This window comes from Numida meleagris, chromosome 5 (assembly GCF_002078875.1).
Source record: "Numida meleagris isolate 19003 breed g44 Domestic line chromosome 5, NumMel1.0, whole genome shotgun sequence".
Taxonomy (NCBI): domain Eukaryota; kingdom Metazoa; phylum Chordata; class Aves; order Galliformes; family Numididae; genus Numida; species Numida meleagris.
In genome coordinates this window covers 45,518,878-45,537,211 of record NC_034413.1, presented here as the reverse complement: position 1 = coordinate 45,537,211, position 18,334 = coordinate 45,518,878, and the positions used below count along the sequence as shown (strand labels likewise).

General features: G+C 44.7%; 1 protein-coding gene across 1 annotated transcript in view; it reads right to left on the bottom strand.

The window, feature by feature from the left end:
* The window catches only part of FZD7 (frizzled class receptor 7), a 3,520-nt gene continuing 1,786 nt past the window's right edge, over positions 16,601-18,334 (bottom strand). Inside the window, exon 2 of the mRNA XM_021400003.1 lies at positions 16,601-17,361. Within this exon, the coding sequence (XP_021255678.1) occupies positions 17,344-17,361 (18 nt within the window). The 3' untranslated portion in view covers positions 16,601-17,343. The remainder of the gene's footprint in view (positions 17,362-18,334) is intronic.

The following is an 18,334-nucleotide window of genomic DNA, read 5'->3' as shown; positions in this document are numbered from 1 at the left end:
TCAGTTGAGCTGCAGAGTGGGAATGGCTTTTAGTAACTAGGAACCTGAGCCGGGTTTGAACTGGAAACCCAACGATGAAAATGTCTGGGACAAGTCACTGTCCTTCAAGAACTGCCCGAGTTTCCAAATGTTACTGCTTCAAAATGGAGCAGGCAAGCTACTGTGTTCAGAAACAGTTTTGGTTACAGCCCCTTGTTAGTTTAATTTTAGTTCTTATGAATTGACATATGGCAGGCATGATTTTTAATTAGAGCTTTAGCTGTATTTTACTGGTAGGACAGCAGAGCACTGTGGAATTTACATTAGGAAAAAAATGCTCTGTCGGTAGAGTACAAGGCTGTTTAGTAATCAGAGTGGAAAGTTAACTTTGAAACAAATTGGCAGCTGATCAGATAAAATTCAAATCGGTAACATTTGTGTTGGAAACCAGCTCAGATCTGGGAAAAATGGAATCTAAGCTATTCTGTTCCTCTTGCATAGGAACTGACTGGTGAACACACTGTGCACATCAAACTTCATGTGTAACACCCCCTAGAAAAACAAAATTAATACTTTTATAGCGTTATCTGAGCACTTAATCTGATTTGTTTTCACATTAGTGTAAAACTGTTACTTTGAAGAGAAGTTTCCTTACATACTTCAATAAAATAACAAACAAACCCGCTTTACTATTCAAAAACTAAAGGTCAAAAGTTTCCCCTTTCTGTTTTACTTTTGGATCAACAAGGTGGAACAGAGAGATATCAGGAGATATTTTGCTCCTCTGAGCCCATAAGGGATTCCCATCTTCCCAGCTCAATGTGTGAACTCCATCGGGTAGTGAAAGAGTTAAGAGCGCGTTCAGGCCCCAACCAGCAAATGCATTTAAAGCTCAGTCCAGCACTCACATGGTTTGTATTCTTGCGCTGCTGGAGTGGTGTGTTCATGGCATCTGGTTCCCTGGCAACAGCTTTCATTGGCTCAATCAAAGCCTTTTCTTCTTAAGAAAGCTCCCACTGTGACACCCTACCACCACCACTAATCACCATCTTAACCGAGTGTTTAAGATGCAGCTGGTATGAAAAATAACGCTTGTGCATGTGAGAAGATTAAGAGGCTACCTTGCATAGTACACCTGCCCTGGAGAATGCCCTCCCTCGCTTGCATTCAGCATGCTGCAGGCTCTCAGCTTTCCTACTGGAAGAGCTGTACATGAAGGGTTCGCTCAGAAATAATCTTTTGTTAGGCAGAAATCCATAAACCTTTGTGTCTTGTGAATAGTCATTTCCTCTCTGCTGCTGAGATGGCGTTTGGGCCTCTCTGCTATTGACAAGAGGCAGAAGTGGGATGTAGGGTGTGTACAATAAAATCCATATTGTCAAAGCTGTCTCCACTGACAAGGAGGAAGCAGGAAGAAGCCTCCAACATGTGAAGGGGAGAACAATGAGAGCAAAGAATTCACATTAAGCCTCCTCAAGTGTTACATATGGTGGGATTTCTGGAGCATCAGAGCTTGTATAAAAGTTGAGACAGCCTCTAGCAGTCTTGCCTCCCTGTGTCTGGAAAAGCTTGGGGTCCAGAGTGATCAGCAAGCTTGGGTGTTAACATCATGTTCCACTGTTAGAAATGTCCATTTGTATTACTGAAGCTCTCATTGACTCACCAGATGACAAAAGTTGTTCTCTTATGTACCCATTCTTGGAGATTGCCTCGGAGGATGCTCTGTAACCCTCAGAGACAGTCGCATTCCACAGGAGCAGAGCTGTAGGTAAGGGTAAGCACAAGGAGACGGTGGGCCTTGTAACTCGTGCGCTCCAGCAGTTACTCGCTTACCAGGCGAATCACACAAGCCAGCCAGCACCCTCTTTTGCTTATCTCTCCATTGTTGGGTAGGAAAGTGAGCACAAATTGAAGAATGTGGCCTGGGGAGCACATAACATTTTCAGCGATGTGGCTTTTTCAGCAGTGTGGTGTCAGCCACGAAATACCCTGCTAGAAAATATTAGTCTGAATTTCTGCCTACTTTGGTTAGGTTTTAAGTTAAACCACAGTCTCCTGATAGAGTCCTTCCCTGGGCTCATTCGCTGTTATAAAACAGTAGGGGAAGGTATTCCTTTCGAGCTGGGGAGAGGAGAGAAGGAAATCTTGTCTTCTGAAACACTATACACTTTATTTTACACAGATAGACTGAAGCAGTATGTGCCTGAGAAAGAAGCCAGGAAAGACAGACTTGTGGTTAAGCTGCTATACTGAGACTTGGGAATTTGGGTGCAGCTTCCCCCTCTGCGTGGCCTGGGGAAGGTCTGGGCGTAGGCAAAGCCAGCAGTCACCAAGGGCAGCCAAACCCTAAGTGAGGCTGTGGTGAGTGCTTTGGGGCAGCTGCCTGGGCCGAGCTGAGCAGGCTGGGCAGCACCAGCAGCAACCGGAGCAGCAAGTGCAGCTTGGCAGGGCTCAGCCCATGCTCATATCCCTGGTTCTGCCCTAGCCTTTCCCTGTGGCTGAAGTACCATGACATGACCTGGCAGTGTAAGAGCAGAGCTACAGTGAGATGAACCAAAGATTTGGTCCTTAGTCAGCCTCCAGTCTGGGCTGATAGCAGATGCCAGGGAAGATGACAAAAGCAGGGCAAAGTTAGTGTGAGTCTCCTTATAATGCATTCCTCATCTTTCACAATTAGCTCAGTGGATTCCTGGTCCACCACTGAGCCTCTGTATGTATTAGCAGGTTTTCTGAGATGGTTTACCATTTTTCCAAACTTATTTCTAGGTGTTTTGAATGCCCAGCCCTAGGATGGCAGTAGCCTTATATGCTAGGACAAAACTCAGTTTTGTCTACACAGAGAAGTCTACAACTTGTTCTGACTTGTCTCTGAAACATTCAGTTCATCCTCAAGGTCCAGCTGCATGCTCTTTGCTTGGTGCACAGCCTTTGCTTTCTGTGTGAACACTGCAGCAGCCAGGAGCAGCTAGCTCCCCCAAACAGCACGGTGCTTCAAGTATGGGGCTGCGGGGCAGGAACAGCCTACAGGCATGGCTGTGGGGGCAGTAGGTAACAGTCACACAACTTGTATGACGGAACCATTTTGCCTCCATTCACAAGGCTCTTACAAAGACAAATCCCTAATATGTAAGAGATGTTCAGTAGTTATGTGGCTGAAGCCGTAATGAAATGTCTATGCATATTTTAAAACACAAAAATATATTTTAAAGGAGGAAATTCAAAAGCTTAGATTGGAAATGACAGATGCAAAGAATGGTGTTCTAAATGTGATAGGTCTGTTTTCTTCGGGAATGTGTAATTGTTAATTAAATTTGTTTAAGCTTATTGATATCCATTCGCTGACAAAGGAACCTGTGGCAAAGACACAACCTACTTTGAATGCTAAATACCTGATTTGGTAAACTTGCTTCAGAGGCTGAGTGCGGGGGGGTGTTATTCCTTCCTGCCCCCCCACCCCCCAAACATTCCAGAGGATGAGCAAAGCACATGTGCGTGCATGAGTGTGAGGAGCTACAGGTTTTTTTGACCTTTTGTCTGATTTAAAAGGCCTCAAAGCAGGCCATAAAAATGTGACTTCAGTGGGGAACTGGTAGATGCCAATGTGACAGTGCCAATCAGATTTGGTTTGATTTAGATTTCATATTGGGAAACATCCTTCGGTTGCACACTGGCTTATGGTAAAGTCTGGAACAAAGGGGTTTGGGGAATCCCTGCAGATAGAAAAGGGAAGGGAACTTGTACTGGTTAGTGGGTTGCACAAGCTTCCACTGGACATGCAGATGGATATCTTAAAATATGTAAACTTGGCAAACCACTTAAGGAATGAAACCTGTTGCTGTCTCAGTCCTCTCCTTCACATAACTGAGGAGGTACTTCTGTGAAGAAATCTGAGGCTTTTCTTTTTGCATAGCGAGACATGCATCTAAGTCAGATAATGTATTCCTTATCTGTAGACTGAAGGCATTCAAGTGTACATTCTCTTCAGCTGATGACTGAAAGGTGGAGATTATTTTGCTCCTTAATTCGTTGGGCAAAATGAGTTTTAATGTGAAGTTTGTTTTCTTTTTTTTAAACTTATTTTCCTACTTTTTAGATTATCAAAGTCATTTCAAGAAGCCTGAGCAACCTTTACTCTGCCCCTTCTAATCCCAGTCTGTACACATGTGCCTCATTAAGCGATCGCAGTGCCCAGTGGCTGCTTTTTCTTTTCACCAGAAGATCAGAGGTGGGGGGAAGCATGAGGCACATGCACAACCGCAGCCCTCGGAGAAAGGATGTAAGTGCCGGCCCTCTGCACAGGCCTAACTTTCACCTTAAGTAAGCCTGGAGCAGAGTCAGATAATATATTGGTCAGGAGGCACGGGAGTAGATTTATGTTGTATCAGTGAATGGGGCTGTGTCCCTAGCGCTGCTGCCTAACCTACAGCAGAAATTGCATGGTGTGAATAAAGGCCAGAGGCCTGTTGTAAAAATGATGATTTAGGTGCTTGATTGGGACTCCAGAGATCTGGTCTCCTTTACCTGCCTCTTTTTTACTTTTCTTTAGAAAGTAACTCAGTCTTACTCTCTAAATTAGCAATTGTATTTCCTCACTTTGTAGTCCGGGAATAAATGCGTTAACTAGTGCAACGCGTTCAGGATTCTGGTGCTGAAGAGTGAAGTAAAAACAAGGTAGAATGGGAAAAATATCGTTGTTCAAGCAGTGCTGCGACAGTTTATGGTGGAACTTGCTGGAACCCCACGATGAAGAACTGAGATTAAAAAGAATATTGAAGAGCTACTTTGTATGCAGAGCACTGTGGATCTTGTGCCTGGAGAGAAGCAGGGGCTCTTGCCAAAAAAAATGATTGTGGGGGCAGTACCTGGTCAGAGACTGAAGTGATATATTATACCATGCAAGCCAGAGGCAGAAGGAAGGTTATATTAGGCAACCCTTGCTTTGCTGTTTCATGATATTTGAGAGCCTCATTTTTCAGCCTTTGATTATTTTGTTTTAAACAACATAGTTTTTAGCATGGAGCAGATGATACAGATCTCACAGTGCACCTGGAGCTTTACAGGAAAGCGTACAGATAAGGTCTCAGCTCCCCAGATCCTACAGACTGGGGCCTTATTCTTCTGCCCTGGACATTGTTAGAGTAAGTAACGTAAGGAATTTTTACAGTAGTCACTCATAAGCACTGATTTAAGCATAAATCTTCAACATACTTCCACAGAATTTGAAACTGCAGAAATGCATATTTTTTGTTTCCTTCCTTATTTTTTATTTTTCTTTTTTTCTTAAGTTTGCATGCCTTAGTCCTGCACCACCTTTTACCCAGCAAGAACCATATAACCTTTTTACCAACTGCTACCCAACAAATCAGCAGTCAGCAGAAACAGGAGTTGCCAGCCCTACTTTTAAAACTGCTGGCATGCCTTTGTAGGCTCAGTGACATTTCTACCCTGTATCCTGATAGTGAAGTGAAATCAATTTCCTCCCCTGTCCTTGGGCAAAGAATTATGAATTAAATTTAGTTACAGGGAAAAAAACCTACTTTTGGGGCATGGGGGAAACATTTTGTAGCATCCAAGACCTCTTCTCTTCTAGACACTTTCGGTGCCTTGATTTTTTTTCTTCTTAAACACCTCCCTTCCAGACTATCTAGCCTGCTGGGAAAGAAAATGTATTTAAGTCCTAGCAATATTATTTATCAGCACATTGGTAGCTTCGCATGGGAATACTTAATAAGCCCACTAGCACTTGAGAATGGCAAAGCTATGCTTCAACGCCGTGCCGTGCACGGAGCAGCCCTGGTCAGGGCTGAGCGGAACGGATTGCAGAGGAGAGGCTGCAGTGAGAAGTGGACTCTATGGCCTCCAGAACTGGAGCCCGTGCTGGAACTTTTCCCCCCTGCATTTTATAAAACAGCAGGAATCAATGCTTTCACACTAGGAGTCAATTAAAGAAACCCAAATTATTGCCATTTGAATAAACAATTATTTCTTTTTCACCCTCACAGAAGCTTGTTAAGATGAACTAAAAGCCAGAACTAATTAAATGATCTGATAGCACAAATCATATTAGAAATATTTCATCTGGTTTAATTAATTCTTGCCAGAAATCACTGGTTCTCTTAGCATATGCTGAGTGATTTTTTTATTAATTTTTATAACAGTTCCCATTTGTATCTGCTTCCAGTACTGCTGGGATTCTTGCTCTCTGCAGATAAAGCAGGAGTGTTTGTAGAAGTGCTTACTACTAGGGAGAATTTTAGCCCTAGAGACACCCAGTATGGCAAATAACTGGCAGGTCAAGAAAAGGTACATTTACACCTGTATCTCAGAGGATAGTTTATTTAAAGCAGGATGAGACAAATAAGAGATGTGCTTTTCAGTCCACAAGTGCATGCCTTGGCAAACTGACCCTCCAAGTTAACTCTTAATTTACTGGTGATATGCTCTAAGGAAAGTGTAGTGGCTATCACTGGGAAGAGGCCAAGAGAGCACTGGGACTGAAAGCTTTGCAGCATTCACTAGGCTGTTTTCTTTTGCACATAAAATGAGTCGGGCTGTGCTGGTTATCGCTTGCCAGTTCTGCAGCAGGACATTTCGTTGTCAAGTGGAACAGGCCTCAGCCTACTTTCCTGAGCCAATACGCAGAGTTTTGCACCCAGGGCTTGGGATCTAGGCTTGAGAGCATTCGAGTCTAAGTATTAGGTCTGCAACACTGAACTCCAACCTGAGTCAGGAGGGAATTTCCAAGGCATGTGAGGATGCTCTTGTCCCTTGCTCTGCTGCAGCACGTGCCCAGGTGACAAGTGGCAGCCTAGCCCTTCCTCACCCTGCTGCCGCTGCAGCCTGCCCCACTGGCTGAGTTGCTGGCTTCAGACAATGACGCTTCTGTGAGAATTTGGCTAGCATAACAATCAAAATCATGTGAAGCCAATTATTCGTGTAGGATAGCTTCTGTATTTTTGCTCTTTCTAGATGGGAATGGAAAGTTTCTTCCTTCTGAGATATTTTGGGAAAACACAAATTGTAGGAATGTGCCTGTGTTCTGAGACTGGAGGATGTTTAGATTCAAGACTGGTCCTCTTCTTCATCTCTTGTTAGCGCACCACCAGCAGTTCATACTTGTGTCCATAAAAAAGTGGGAATAGCCATAGATATTATTTAACTTTGTGGTCTTTGATCTTTGTATTTATATCTCATTTGATACTGCATTCGTTGCTCAGCCAGAGCTCCAAATCAAGTTGTTGTGATAGACGAACAAGCTCTCATGTGTTGCAGACGCGCTGTAATGGTAGTACTACAATATGCCCTTCAGTTGTAGTCACAAGTCAGTACCATGCAAACTGGTTGCATAAATTCTTACCAACAGGACATAGGCTTGCAATAGCAACTGCTACTTTGGATGTAAAGACCGGAAAAAAACACAAGAATAGCATTATTTTCCATCTGACTTTCATGAGGACAAATGACAGGCTTTAAAGTTTAAAATAGCGCTATTAAAGCACTATAAAAATGTACATATTCAAGACCCATCAGTAAGATGGGACACTGTCACAGAATAATGGGTGCTGGCTGCTCAGCTTTCAAAGAAGCACAAAAAGAGGAAGACACTGATGTGATTCTCAGTTTCCAAGGAGCAAAGAATGAGAAATAAATAGAGGGACAGCACAAAAGTTCTGAGTGTACTGCTGCCACTGTAAAGAGAGTGTAAGCAGGGCTGCCTGTGCCCACGCATCTCAGAGCAGCGGGTGTACCACGGCAGAGGTGGCACTCTCTGCCAGCCTGCCCCTGCCACAGACAGTGTCAGCAAAGCTGCCTGCTGGCATTTTACACTGTCCCATCAAGAGCAGCAAACCCCAAGTAAGGTAGCACGCCTCTTTCCCTGCCTCCTTCGTTCAGAGTGATTCAGGAGTACGTCTGCTTTTGGTGTTGACTTTGTAAATTGTGGTAATAACGGTGCCTAGAGCTCTTCCTCCTCCAGGGAATTAGCAGAAGTACCCAAGGGCATGGCAGGATGGGTTGTGGGCTCAGCGCTGCAGGGTAGAATGAGTAATCCTGCAGCAGTCAGCGAGGATGGGGTTTGTAAAGTGAGGAGATGTTAGTCCTGGGGAAGAGAACACTTCTCTGAGGGGGTACAGTGGGCCAGTGTGTCCCCCCCCCAGCCCCAGCCATCGCTGCTTTGGGACAGGCAGGCTTTCCCTTGCAAAAAAAAAGTAGCTTTAGACTCTGTCCTGTGGTCACGTGCCCGATTCCCCAAATGTTTGCACTCTGCCTTTGAGATAGCACAGGCTCTGTGTGTTGTGGCCATATTGGGGCATCGCTCAAACAGCAGTTAAGGTTATGTTTGCTCATACCTTAACTCCTTATTTACTGGTTTCCAAGGTAATAGCTAGGATCGACATTCTGGAAAGGTACTCCTTGCTCCTGGCAACCTTCATGAATTTCTTTGTCAGCAAACTTCTTACTCTTGAAAATTTATGGGAGAACTATGGTTTGGTGAGCATTCACATGGATTGAAGCAGTTTATGCTCAGCTGTTAGTATGCCCTGGAGATGCTACTGCAGCTGTGTATGACTAAGTCCTCTTTCGCAGCCTGGGCACTTACCCTGCTTAATGGGTGACAGCGGCAGTACTTTGCTATGTTTGGAGGCCTGGCCTGGTGACAGAGCAGCGCTGAGGAATCCCAAAGTAATACCTACCTGGACAGGGGCAGGTAGTCTGCTTTTGCTTTGCGTGGGCTTTGAGCCAGATAAGCGCATGCCAGTCCTGCATGTTAGCTGGCAGACAAGGCCAGTTAGCATGAGCTCTAGCTCCAAGGCTTGGCTTCACATGGCAGCTGTTTTCTGGCTGACCGGCCTGAAATCCAGTAGAGGCAAATGTGCATGTTGCTGTAGCTGTGCCCATACACATCTTAAATCTCAGCTGATTTTATTGTTCTTTCTCTGCTCTCTCCCTCTATGTCATTTCTGATCCCATCAAGTAAAGTAAGAAGTTTCCACTTGCTACCTTGTTCCCCTTATTACACTGCCTATGTGGTGTAGGTGAAGTGGATCAGAATTTGTTGGTGATCCAGGGCAGGCTGTGCACAACACCAAGCTTAATGTCTGTTAGACTCTCCGCGTGTCCAGAGTTGAGTTGTCCGCCTTCACCTGTCTGCCTCAACCATGGTCTGGGTCCACCCAGTCTGCCCCTTCACTCCAGCTGAGCCTTATAAGGTCGCTTCGTGTTTTTCACTCATTTTGGTTACATTTCAAATTCAAACTTGGAACTGATTCATTTAAGAAGCATTTAAACAAAGCATTCAGACTTTTCCAGCCTTAGCCCTTTTTTTTTTTTTTTTTTTTTTTTTTTTTTTTTTTTGGTGGAAGCAATTCAGAGTGAAGTGGTGAATTGTTTTGCTTAATTCAAATCTGCATTCTGGAAGTGGATGGGGGAAGTAGTTGGCTGTCCCCTTGCTCTGCTGCTCAATTACTTAATCAGTTCAACAGTGATCATTTAATGAAATATCCAGCAATTTTTTTTCCATTGCAGATAATTATTTTCCTTTTATGAACGAGATAGTTTCCTCGGTGTCTGGTTTTCATTTTCAGTAAACAGGCAGCCAACTAACAACCCGACTGGCCAGCACCGATTCCTCTCAGCTGGAGATATTTTGCAGTATGCACTATCACACAGACCCCACATGGCAACACTTTGTACAACAACCAAAAGAAGACAGGCAGAAGAGGGCATGTGACAGTAAATCCCATCATCTGAAGAGTCCACAGAGACTCTTCAGAGAAAGGAACATTCCTTATGCTTGTTACACAAAAGCCCAAAAGGTGATGAGTGACACTTCCCACTTTCATTTCTTTGGGAAGATCGGTGTCATCACACACGTCTCTACTTCACCACTAGTGTTTGACTATTTCCCCATAGAGAGCGAAGCACCAGCTCACTCTACACCATTCTCTGCCTCTTAATGATCAATTATTTTTAATTGGAACCTCTCGTATTGTACCGAATCTTGCGAGGCCCCCGTTGAGATCAGGGCTCCAGCAAGATGGGAACAGTACCAGCACATACATGGGGACAATAGAGGCATTTTTTGTCCCAAAGAGCACGATCCTATTTAGAGAAGGGCCGAAAAAGAAATGGAGGTAAGGATGATTGGAAGAATTTGCAGACCTCGGGCAAGTTTGGGAAAAGTATGCCGGTCTGCTGACCCTTAGGCTGGAGCCCTGTCTGCTGGCACACACTGCTTCTCATTTAGTAATAAAAATGTCATTGTCTGTGCAGGATTATATTTAAGGACAAATAAAATAGGCTAGTATCTGTACAAAGAATGTTACCAGCTAAATAAGATGCAGTCAGGGATAACACTGAGAGTTAGAGCATGTGAAAATAATAGTTATTGTGACACGGTCCTCCATGGGCTAAATTTTATGCTTATAATGCATTACTGCAGCTTTAATGTCTCTGTTCAAGTAATGTGTTGAATCCTAGAGCAGTGGTGAAAAGTTGGCCAAGGGGCATTTTATTAAAAAAATTGGCTTTAATGAAAATTGATGGCAAAATGGAAGAGTCGGGTAAATGAAATCGCTGAGTCTCTTGAGATTGTATGAGAAATGTTTATTTTCAGTTCACATGTTGAGAGGCTTTAATTGAGATTTGATTAACTCAGTACTGTAATATCTGTGCTTGAAGGAAGTGAGAGGCTAGAGTTAAACTGTTAACTCTGTTAGTTAATGGCAGCTCTGTTAGTGAAATGGCAGAAACCTGAAGGAATCTCAAGAGGCAGAAAAAGAAGTCCTGGTCTGTTGGCAGTGATATAGCGCTCTGCCTTCGTGACAAAGCAGAACTATACACTGATTAATTCATCTTTGCAGATAAGTGATTTCTTACTAAAAACATGGTTTGTCTCACAGTAAATGTAAATACGGCCTTTTAGTCTCCTAATGCTCAGGGACAGAAGTTGAGCTTAGCCTACTATAAAAGCAGGAAGTTGCCCTGGAATTTGGAGCTGGGTCTCTGGAAGCGGGCCCACCTCTGCCCCTGGCTGGGCTGGGAGCCTCCGGGCACTGCCCAGCCCCCGGGGTGCGGCTGCCAGCCGGCCCCTGCCCTGGCCACTGCAGCGCCTCGTCCGCCTGCAGCCCAGGTTCTGTAGCTGCCATGAGAGTTGTTTCTGCAAACCCCATCGCTGATTTACTGTCTTCAGAGACCAGAATGTGTAAAGAAAAACAGTATGAATAAATCCCCGCTCTCGAAGGGCTTTTTATCCGCTCGCCTAATGCCTCTGGGTTTCAGCCTGGTATGCACCGTTGTGCAAGGGTGTCAGATGACATCCCCTCTGCTGGCTGCTGGCCCTCATGGAATGCTGCTTTGCACATCTCGTAAAGTCAGGACGGGAAGTGCTGCCTGAAACTTTTACATTTTGCCATTAATTTGGAGGGAAAAAAAAAAAGGAGAAAGAATTGAGAGGCAAGAGCATTACAAATAAGAAATGCTCTTTTCATCATAGATTAAATAAAAAAGATTCCATCTTCATCTTTACATTTAGTTTTTTACCCTTTCTAAAGGCTGACTCTTGCTTTAGATAATCAAAGCTGGCTTTGAACTAGCTCACACAAAAAATCTTTTTTTCTTTAAAAATAGCCCTATAGATATATATACATATCACAGCCTTTCATTCCTTTTATAGATGGTTTCATTTTCTGCGAGAAAGTAAAATGCAGAACTCAATCAGGCACCACAACAAACACGGGGAACGGGGGCCAGGCACACTATTGCAATTAACACTGGTGTTTAATTAACAGACAGCTGCAGTGGGCAAGGGTCTTTTGATTTTTCTCTCCTACTGCTTGTTTGATGGTAGCTTTACCTACGGTTGTAACTGACACTTGTTAGACTAGCATGCACTCACATTGCACGTGCGCACACATGCATGTGCACAGAGACCTATACACAGCCTTCACGGAGCATTTCTGGAAGGAAGCTGGGTCAGACAGCCATCAGATTTCTGCTTTCAGTGAATATTTTTGGAAGTAGCTTCATTTGATTGTATTCCATAAAAACTTAGTTATGGATATTTTTTGTTTGGGGGGATTTATTATTTAGAAGATGCTTTGGTGCATTTAGGAATCTTTTTTTTTTTTGGTTTATCATACCAACAAAAAACTGATGTGTGATGGAGGTGAATGGGTGCAGAAGTCACACAGGAAAGGCTGGCACCGAGGCAATGCACAAACATTTACCACAGTCAGCTTAGAACCCTCTGTATGTCACTGGTGAAAGAAGTATAGTAGTTTCATGCTGTTCTCTGTTGTTGTGGCAGGAAAATACCCAAACAGGCCACTAATCCTTCCACTTGGCCACCCACTGTAAAGAAAAAAATGCTGTTGGAGGTAACAGAAAGAAACGCTGAGGAGCTGAGTGATGAAGGGAAAACATGGCGGGAAAGGTGAGTTCTCTCTGCTAAGGGCCATCACAAATCCTTGGACATCTCTGATTTAGGCCTACTGTGATTTAGTTCCTGCCTGCAGCAAGCTGAAGTGAACTGTAACGAGTTAGAGGGACAACAGAGGTATCACTGAGTCTGTTGATAGTAACAGTGCTAATTTGAAAGGTACAAGAAGAGCTGAGCACACAGGAACACCGGCACAGATGGGCCCAAGTCCTTACCTCCATTTTGTTAGATTATAGTAAATGGCTTTTGATTTTCATGCATGCCCCATGCCAGCGCAATTTTCTAATTACCTAGCTTCCATCTTTATACCCTTGTACAGCCTATGGTTGATCTCTGGCTAGAGCAATACTCCTGTGAAAGCATGTGCTCAGCCTGCCTAGGTTTAGATAAGGTGTTGGAAAACACACAAATAATTTATTCCAGCTGGTGGTCTTAATTCAGCCTTCTCCAGAATGAGACCTACTTGCAAAACATCAGGCTGGAGAATGAAGATCTGACAGCAGTATTTATATAAACCCTGTTATCATTGTATTAAATTTCTTCTGATCTTCAGAGTGTTTATTCCTACAGCATTCCTACGATATAAGAAAGTGCCACTGTTACAATTTTTCGGACAAGGGATTTTGAGAGAGAGATGAGATTTTTTAGTCAATTATTAAGACAGGCACCTGGGAGTTTAAGCCCTATAAAAAGTTCTTTCCATGACCTGTGTGCATCTTTAGCTGCCTGAGTACTGCTGTAAGTCTGGCCATGAGTAAGCTGCCTACCATCTATGACAGAGAGGTATTCAAGCACTTGTCTTCCAAATTCCAGATTAGTGCCTACTTGCTGGAACACCCTTCTGTGTCCACCTGAGCAGATAACACATTTTTCTTCTGCTACGGCCCATCAAAATTCCCCATTCACTACAAGCTTTTTGTTAAGTACCTGTTCATGTTACCTTAGGAAAAGGACAGAACTATGGGAATAATCTTTGCCTCCTTGCCTGTACTGAAAACAGCATTGCCTTTCTGTGTTTTGTTTTGAGAACAATGCTAGAATTGGCAGCATCTCCAGTAAAGTTGAAGGTAGTGGAGAAACTGACCTCTTCCCCCCCTCCCCACCCCCAGTTGTTTTCCTGGTGTTAACCAGCAGGATTTGTGGCTACCCTGGTGGCCCCACAATGGGGTTAGTGTCAAAGACCTGTGCAGCCAAACCCTGTTCCTGTACATTACTTCCCTAAGCAGCATGTATTGATTTTCCACTCATATTTGTAAGAATATAATGCTTAAGCAGAGGCTTACTTATAAGCAAACAAAGTTGTGGCACAGCTAGGGCAGCCAAAATGAACAAGTTGCTGCTAGCAGGATTTCCTGACTAATATGGATAAGCGATACCCACCAGTTTATAATTGCTATTAAAAATGTGCTCTAGGCCCTGTCTATTCCTGTTCTTTACCCATATATTCATTTATCTCGGTGCTGTAGTTTCTTGTCACGGTTAGGCAGGCTGGACAGGGAGAACCAAGCTGTGTAGGGGAATATGTGTTCACCACGACCGTTTGGTTCTCTGTCATCACTGGGCATTGTTCACACCAATCCTGCTCCGTTTCTTGTAGCTGTGGAAGCACTGGGCTCGAGCCTGACCTTTACCTGGATTAGGAGAAAGTGCTGTGTCCTCCCACCAAGCAAGTTTTGGGATGAGCAGCACCTGGCCACCCAAAACAGGCAGCCTTGGGTCTCAGGGTTAAGCAGCGTCAGAGTGCTCCCTGTTCTCTGACTGCAAAGCAAACGTTGTCTGGGCCCATGTTTGCATTTTAGTTTCGAACTTTGGGCATCATTTTAGTCAAAATTTGTCAGTTTTAAGTGGGGCATCTGGGAACTTGCCATTCTTCCAATCCTACATTATCCTGTGCAGTGCTGTAGCTGCCAGAACCACATGCTCATGTTGGCATGAAACAATTATCCTGGTTTATATAGAATGGGCTTGGCACTGGTCTATCTCAATGATCAGTCACAGTGCTGAAAGATTCAGACTCTTCTTTTCCCCTCCGAGCAACAGACTAGATTTCTTTCAGCTGGATTCAAGATATTAAATAATTACAGGAGTGGAAAGAAATTACGGAGAGCAGGCTGTACAGAAAGTACCTGTAAGGTCTGGGAGGGAATGAGAATGAGATGGAGAAAGAAAGGACTATTTAAGATACAAGCTAGTAATTTGGTTTCTAAACCCCGGAGAAACTGTAAATAATGCCTACTGTTGCCAGTTACTGAACACAGAGGTGTGTGGTTTTTCACTTGCATGCAAAGCTATTGGTTGTGGGTGAAGTAGTTAGACAAAAACATTCAATGGCTGCTGTGGGTATTCCACCAAAAATAAACCCAAACAAACACTGATGTGTTATAAAAGCACTTTTTTTTTCTGTGTAGACATTCGGTTGGTGCTGCCGGTTACTCCAGAACTGCTCAAGCCTCGTGTTTAACTTGCCTGAAGTGATACTGCTTTCTTATAGAAATTAGCACTGATGTCTCTGAAACATAAGAGCCAAACAGGAAGCGGTACATTTTCATGGAAATCTGGTGTATGCCCTGAACTCACAGGGATATTTGGCAGTAATGGCTATTACTTGCCACAGTCTTGTGATGCAAAAAGCGCTGCATACACATGGGCCAAAGGTACCTGAACATTAATCAAAGAAACAGTGTTTGGCAGTGATTCACAGAGGATAGCAGAGGCTTATGTTTCCTCTTCTTTTCCAGACAATTTCACAAAGATTTATTTTAATTCTGTTCCATTATGAGAGCAACTGCTACTTCGTTATCGGAACAGTGATAGAGATTTTTATTCCAGAAGGCCAGACGCTATCGCTACTTGAAATTCTCCAAATTGTTTCCACTGTGAACAAATTCAGTCTTGATGTGAGTCACATACACTTAAAAGCTAATAGCTGTTGCTTTTACTTGTTATTGGCATCAAATTTCACGTACAATCTCAAATTTTAAAAATCAAGTTAAATCCCAGGATTTGGATAGTTTTTTGGAAGTGACTTTAAATCCAGAAGTACCTAATAGGAAATCCTGAAATAAAGGCATACATCTTTAGTGGTTTCTGGTGGAAACAAAAACGTTTCCTTTCAGATATGAATGTCATATGTGAACTTAAAAAAAAAAACCCTAAGGTTTTCCAGTTATGGACAAGAATTAGCCCTCACACCTAAATGCAGTTTCTCATCCATCTGGTGAAGATGAGCAGTGAGTAGGGGAAGAGCAAGGGGACAGGCAGCCTGCATAAATTGCAAGCCTGCCTGTCCGCGATGCATTAAGAATTAACTGTATGCTTTGCAGTGCGGCTGTGGCTGCACGGTGCAGGGCATCAGCCCCACCACTGCCCTCAGCCGCTGCTCCCAGTCCTTCCAGCAGCAGCCCTTCGGCTGTGCCATTGCCCCAGCTGGCACTGATGGATTCCTGGGAAGAAAGGGGCATAGAGGGACCACCTCTGAAAGTAACTTACACTGGTAGTTGGCAAACTTCAAACGCAAGACATTATTTTTTAAAGAGTGTCCAAGTAAAGAAGTGCCCTGGAAGTGCAACTGTTGCACACTGTGCTCAGTAAGCTAAAGAAAATTTCAGTGCAACCAGAGCTACCTTGACACCATGCTTCTGTGGCATCTTACAGCTGTTGTGCAATTGAACTTTAAACACAGATGCAGCTTAAGGTAAAGGAAGTGTAATGAACTTCATAAATAGGATGAAGTCACTGCAAGAGAGAGGCTGAAACGTTATCAACATTTCACAGGTGTGAAAAAAATGCTGTGATTTAATTTACAGCACCTGCAGCAGCGTCCATTTCTTCCATCTCAAAGTCCATTTGGGATGGAAAGAGATCATTATCCCTACTTAATAGATAAGGTACGTGGATTATCGGTGGATTATCAACTCCCCTTCGCCAAGTTGCAGAGCCTAGAATGAGACCTCAAGTGAGGGCAAACATTTGCAAGAGCCTCAAACCCTGATCTCTTATTGTTAGGGGCCGGTAGGTGTGAAATGCCCGGTGGAAGCTACAGCGAGTTTCTGCTCAGCTGCGTATTTACCCAAACGGCTCCGTGTGTCTTACACCAGAGCCCGGGGGGAGGACAGGGCAAGGACACTCAGCACCGTCCCCTTTCTGTAACACCGTTCAAAGACTGAAAGAACTTCAGAGACCTTGTATTAAAAAATCATTTATTTGGTGATCTGTACATGGGATGAAGCAGGGCCTCATACAGACCTTAAAAAAAAAATCAAGTAAAAACATAAATACATATTTTCTTACAAAAAGAAGATTTACAAAATATACATACTGCACTTGTCTTACGGTTCATGTTTTTCCCCACGTGCACGTAGTGAAAGACAAAATCCCAAGCCCTGCAAGTCTGAGATCAGCTGTCCTGAAGGATGTGGCCGATGGGCCCATGCCGGCGTGCCCCAGCCAGCAGCCCTCCCTTTGAGTTTCAGACACTCTTTTCCCACTCAAAAAAAAAAAAAAAAAAAAGAGCAGCCATAGGGTGGAGACTTGCTGAAAATCCAGAATTTCCTATTTTGTCCTTAGACAAGGATACACACACACACTTAAAAACAACCCTTCAGTGAATATAAAGGTAGAGCAGTACGTAACACATTAAAACTGAACGTGGCAACGTTAAAAACTAATAGAAAAATCTGTCACATTTCAAAACAAAACCGATGGATGTAATGATCAGTTTTCACGTGTCCTTCCGAGACGCGATCTCTGGAACTTTGAGCAGCTGTGTTTGAGCCGGAACGAACGGGCTCTCCCCGCGGCCGACGCTGGCGGTTACAACGGCCCGGGGCCGCCGTGCCGCAGCTCGGCGCCGAGGAGCGTGCAGCGGGGCGCCGCGAGCCCCGAGCGGTACGCCTGGCCTCAGGGGCCTCTTCGGAGTGTTGGCTTCACCTGCAGCAGCCCCACTGGAAAGCAGGGGAGAAAGCAGCGTTACGGGAGGAAAAGAATCGTATCTAAGCGTTTCGTATTGTAAAGGCTCGTTTTGGCAGGTGTTCCCCGTTAAGATCTTCTGTCCCTCTCGGTCCTGCGTTTCCTTCCGCGTAGGAAAGCAGCCCGTCACGAGCGGGAGAACATCCCGCCTCCACCGTTCCTCACAAAAGGAATGTTTATTTCTGCGAGCTCCTCATATCCAAGGGTGAACCTCAACGACTTCTTTTTGTCACTTTGCCCATAAAAACCGATCCCAGGCTTATGCCTTTCTGTTCAGAAAACACTTTTGTTTCCCCCTTTGTCTCCTGGAACAAAGGCAAGGGGGAAAAGCCTTCTGCTGAAAAGCAACAAGTCATTTGTTTTCAGGGTGTGGAATAGCAGCCCCCTCCTTCCCCGCAGCAGCACGAACAACAGACCGAGGGCCGAGTTTCCACTCCCCTCGAAACTCCAACACCGGCTATCACTGAGGTAAAACAGGAACGTGTAAGCGATAGAGCAGACGCACCTCAGCACCGCGCTGCTCGCAGGGTACTCACGTGCTCGCCCCGAGCTGCAGGAGGCGGGAGCCCCGTGGGGCCGCCTGACCCCAGCGGCTCGGAGCCGGGCTGCCCGCGGGCAGGGGCAGCGCTGCGCCTTCCCCTCGCCCGGGGTGGCCTGAGCCGCGTTAGTTTCCTTCCTGCACAGGGAGAAGCGACGCGGCTTTCTGGCAGGCGAAAGGCTCTCCCACCCCAGCAGCGGCCTCTTTCTGTGCTTTTCCTCTCAGCCGGGCGTAAGCACCATTGGACACTGTGCACATAGTCCTTTATGCAGTTATCACTTTTTAACCCCACTGTGAGAAAGCTAAAGTTTTGAAAAGCCTCCCCCTTTCCTCCATCTTCAGGGAGCCGCTGTTGCCTCCCTTCTGTCGAGTACCCTCTCCTCTGCGTGTGCGTGCCAGGGCGGGGGTGG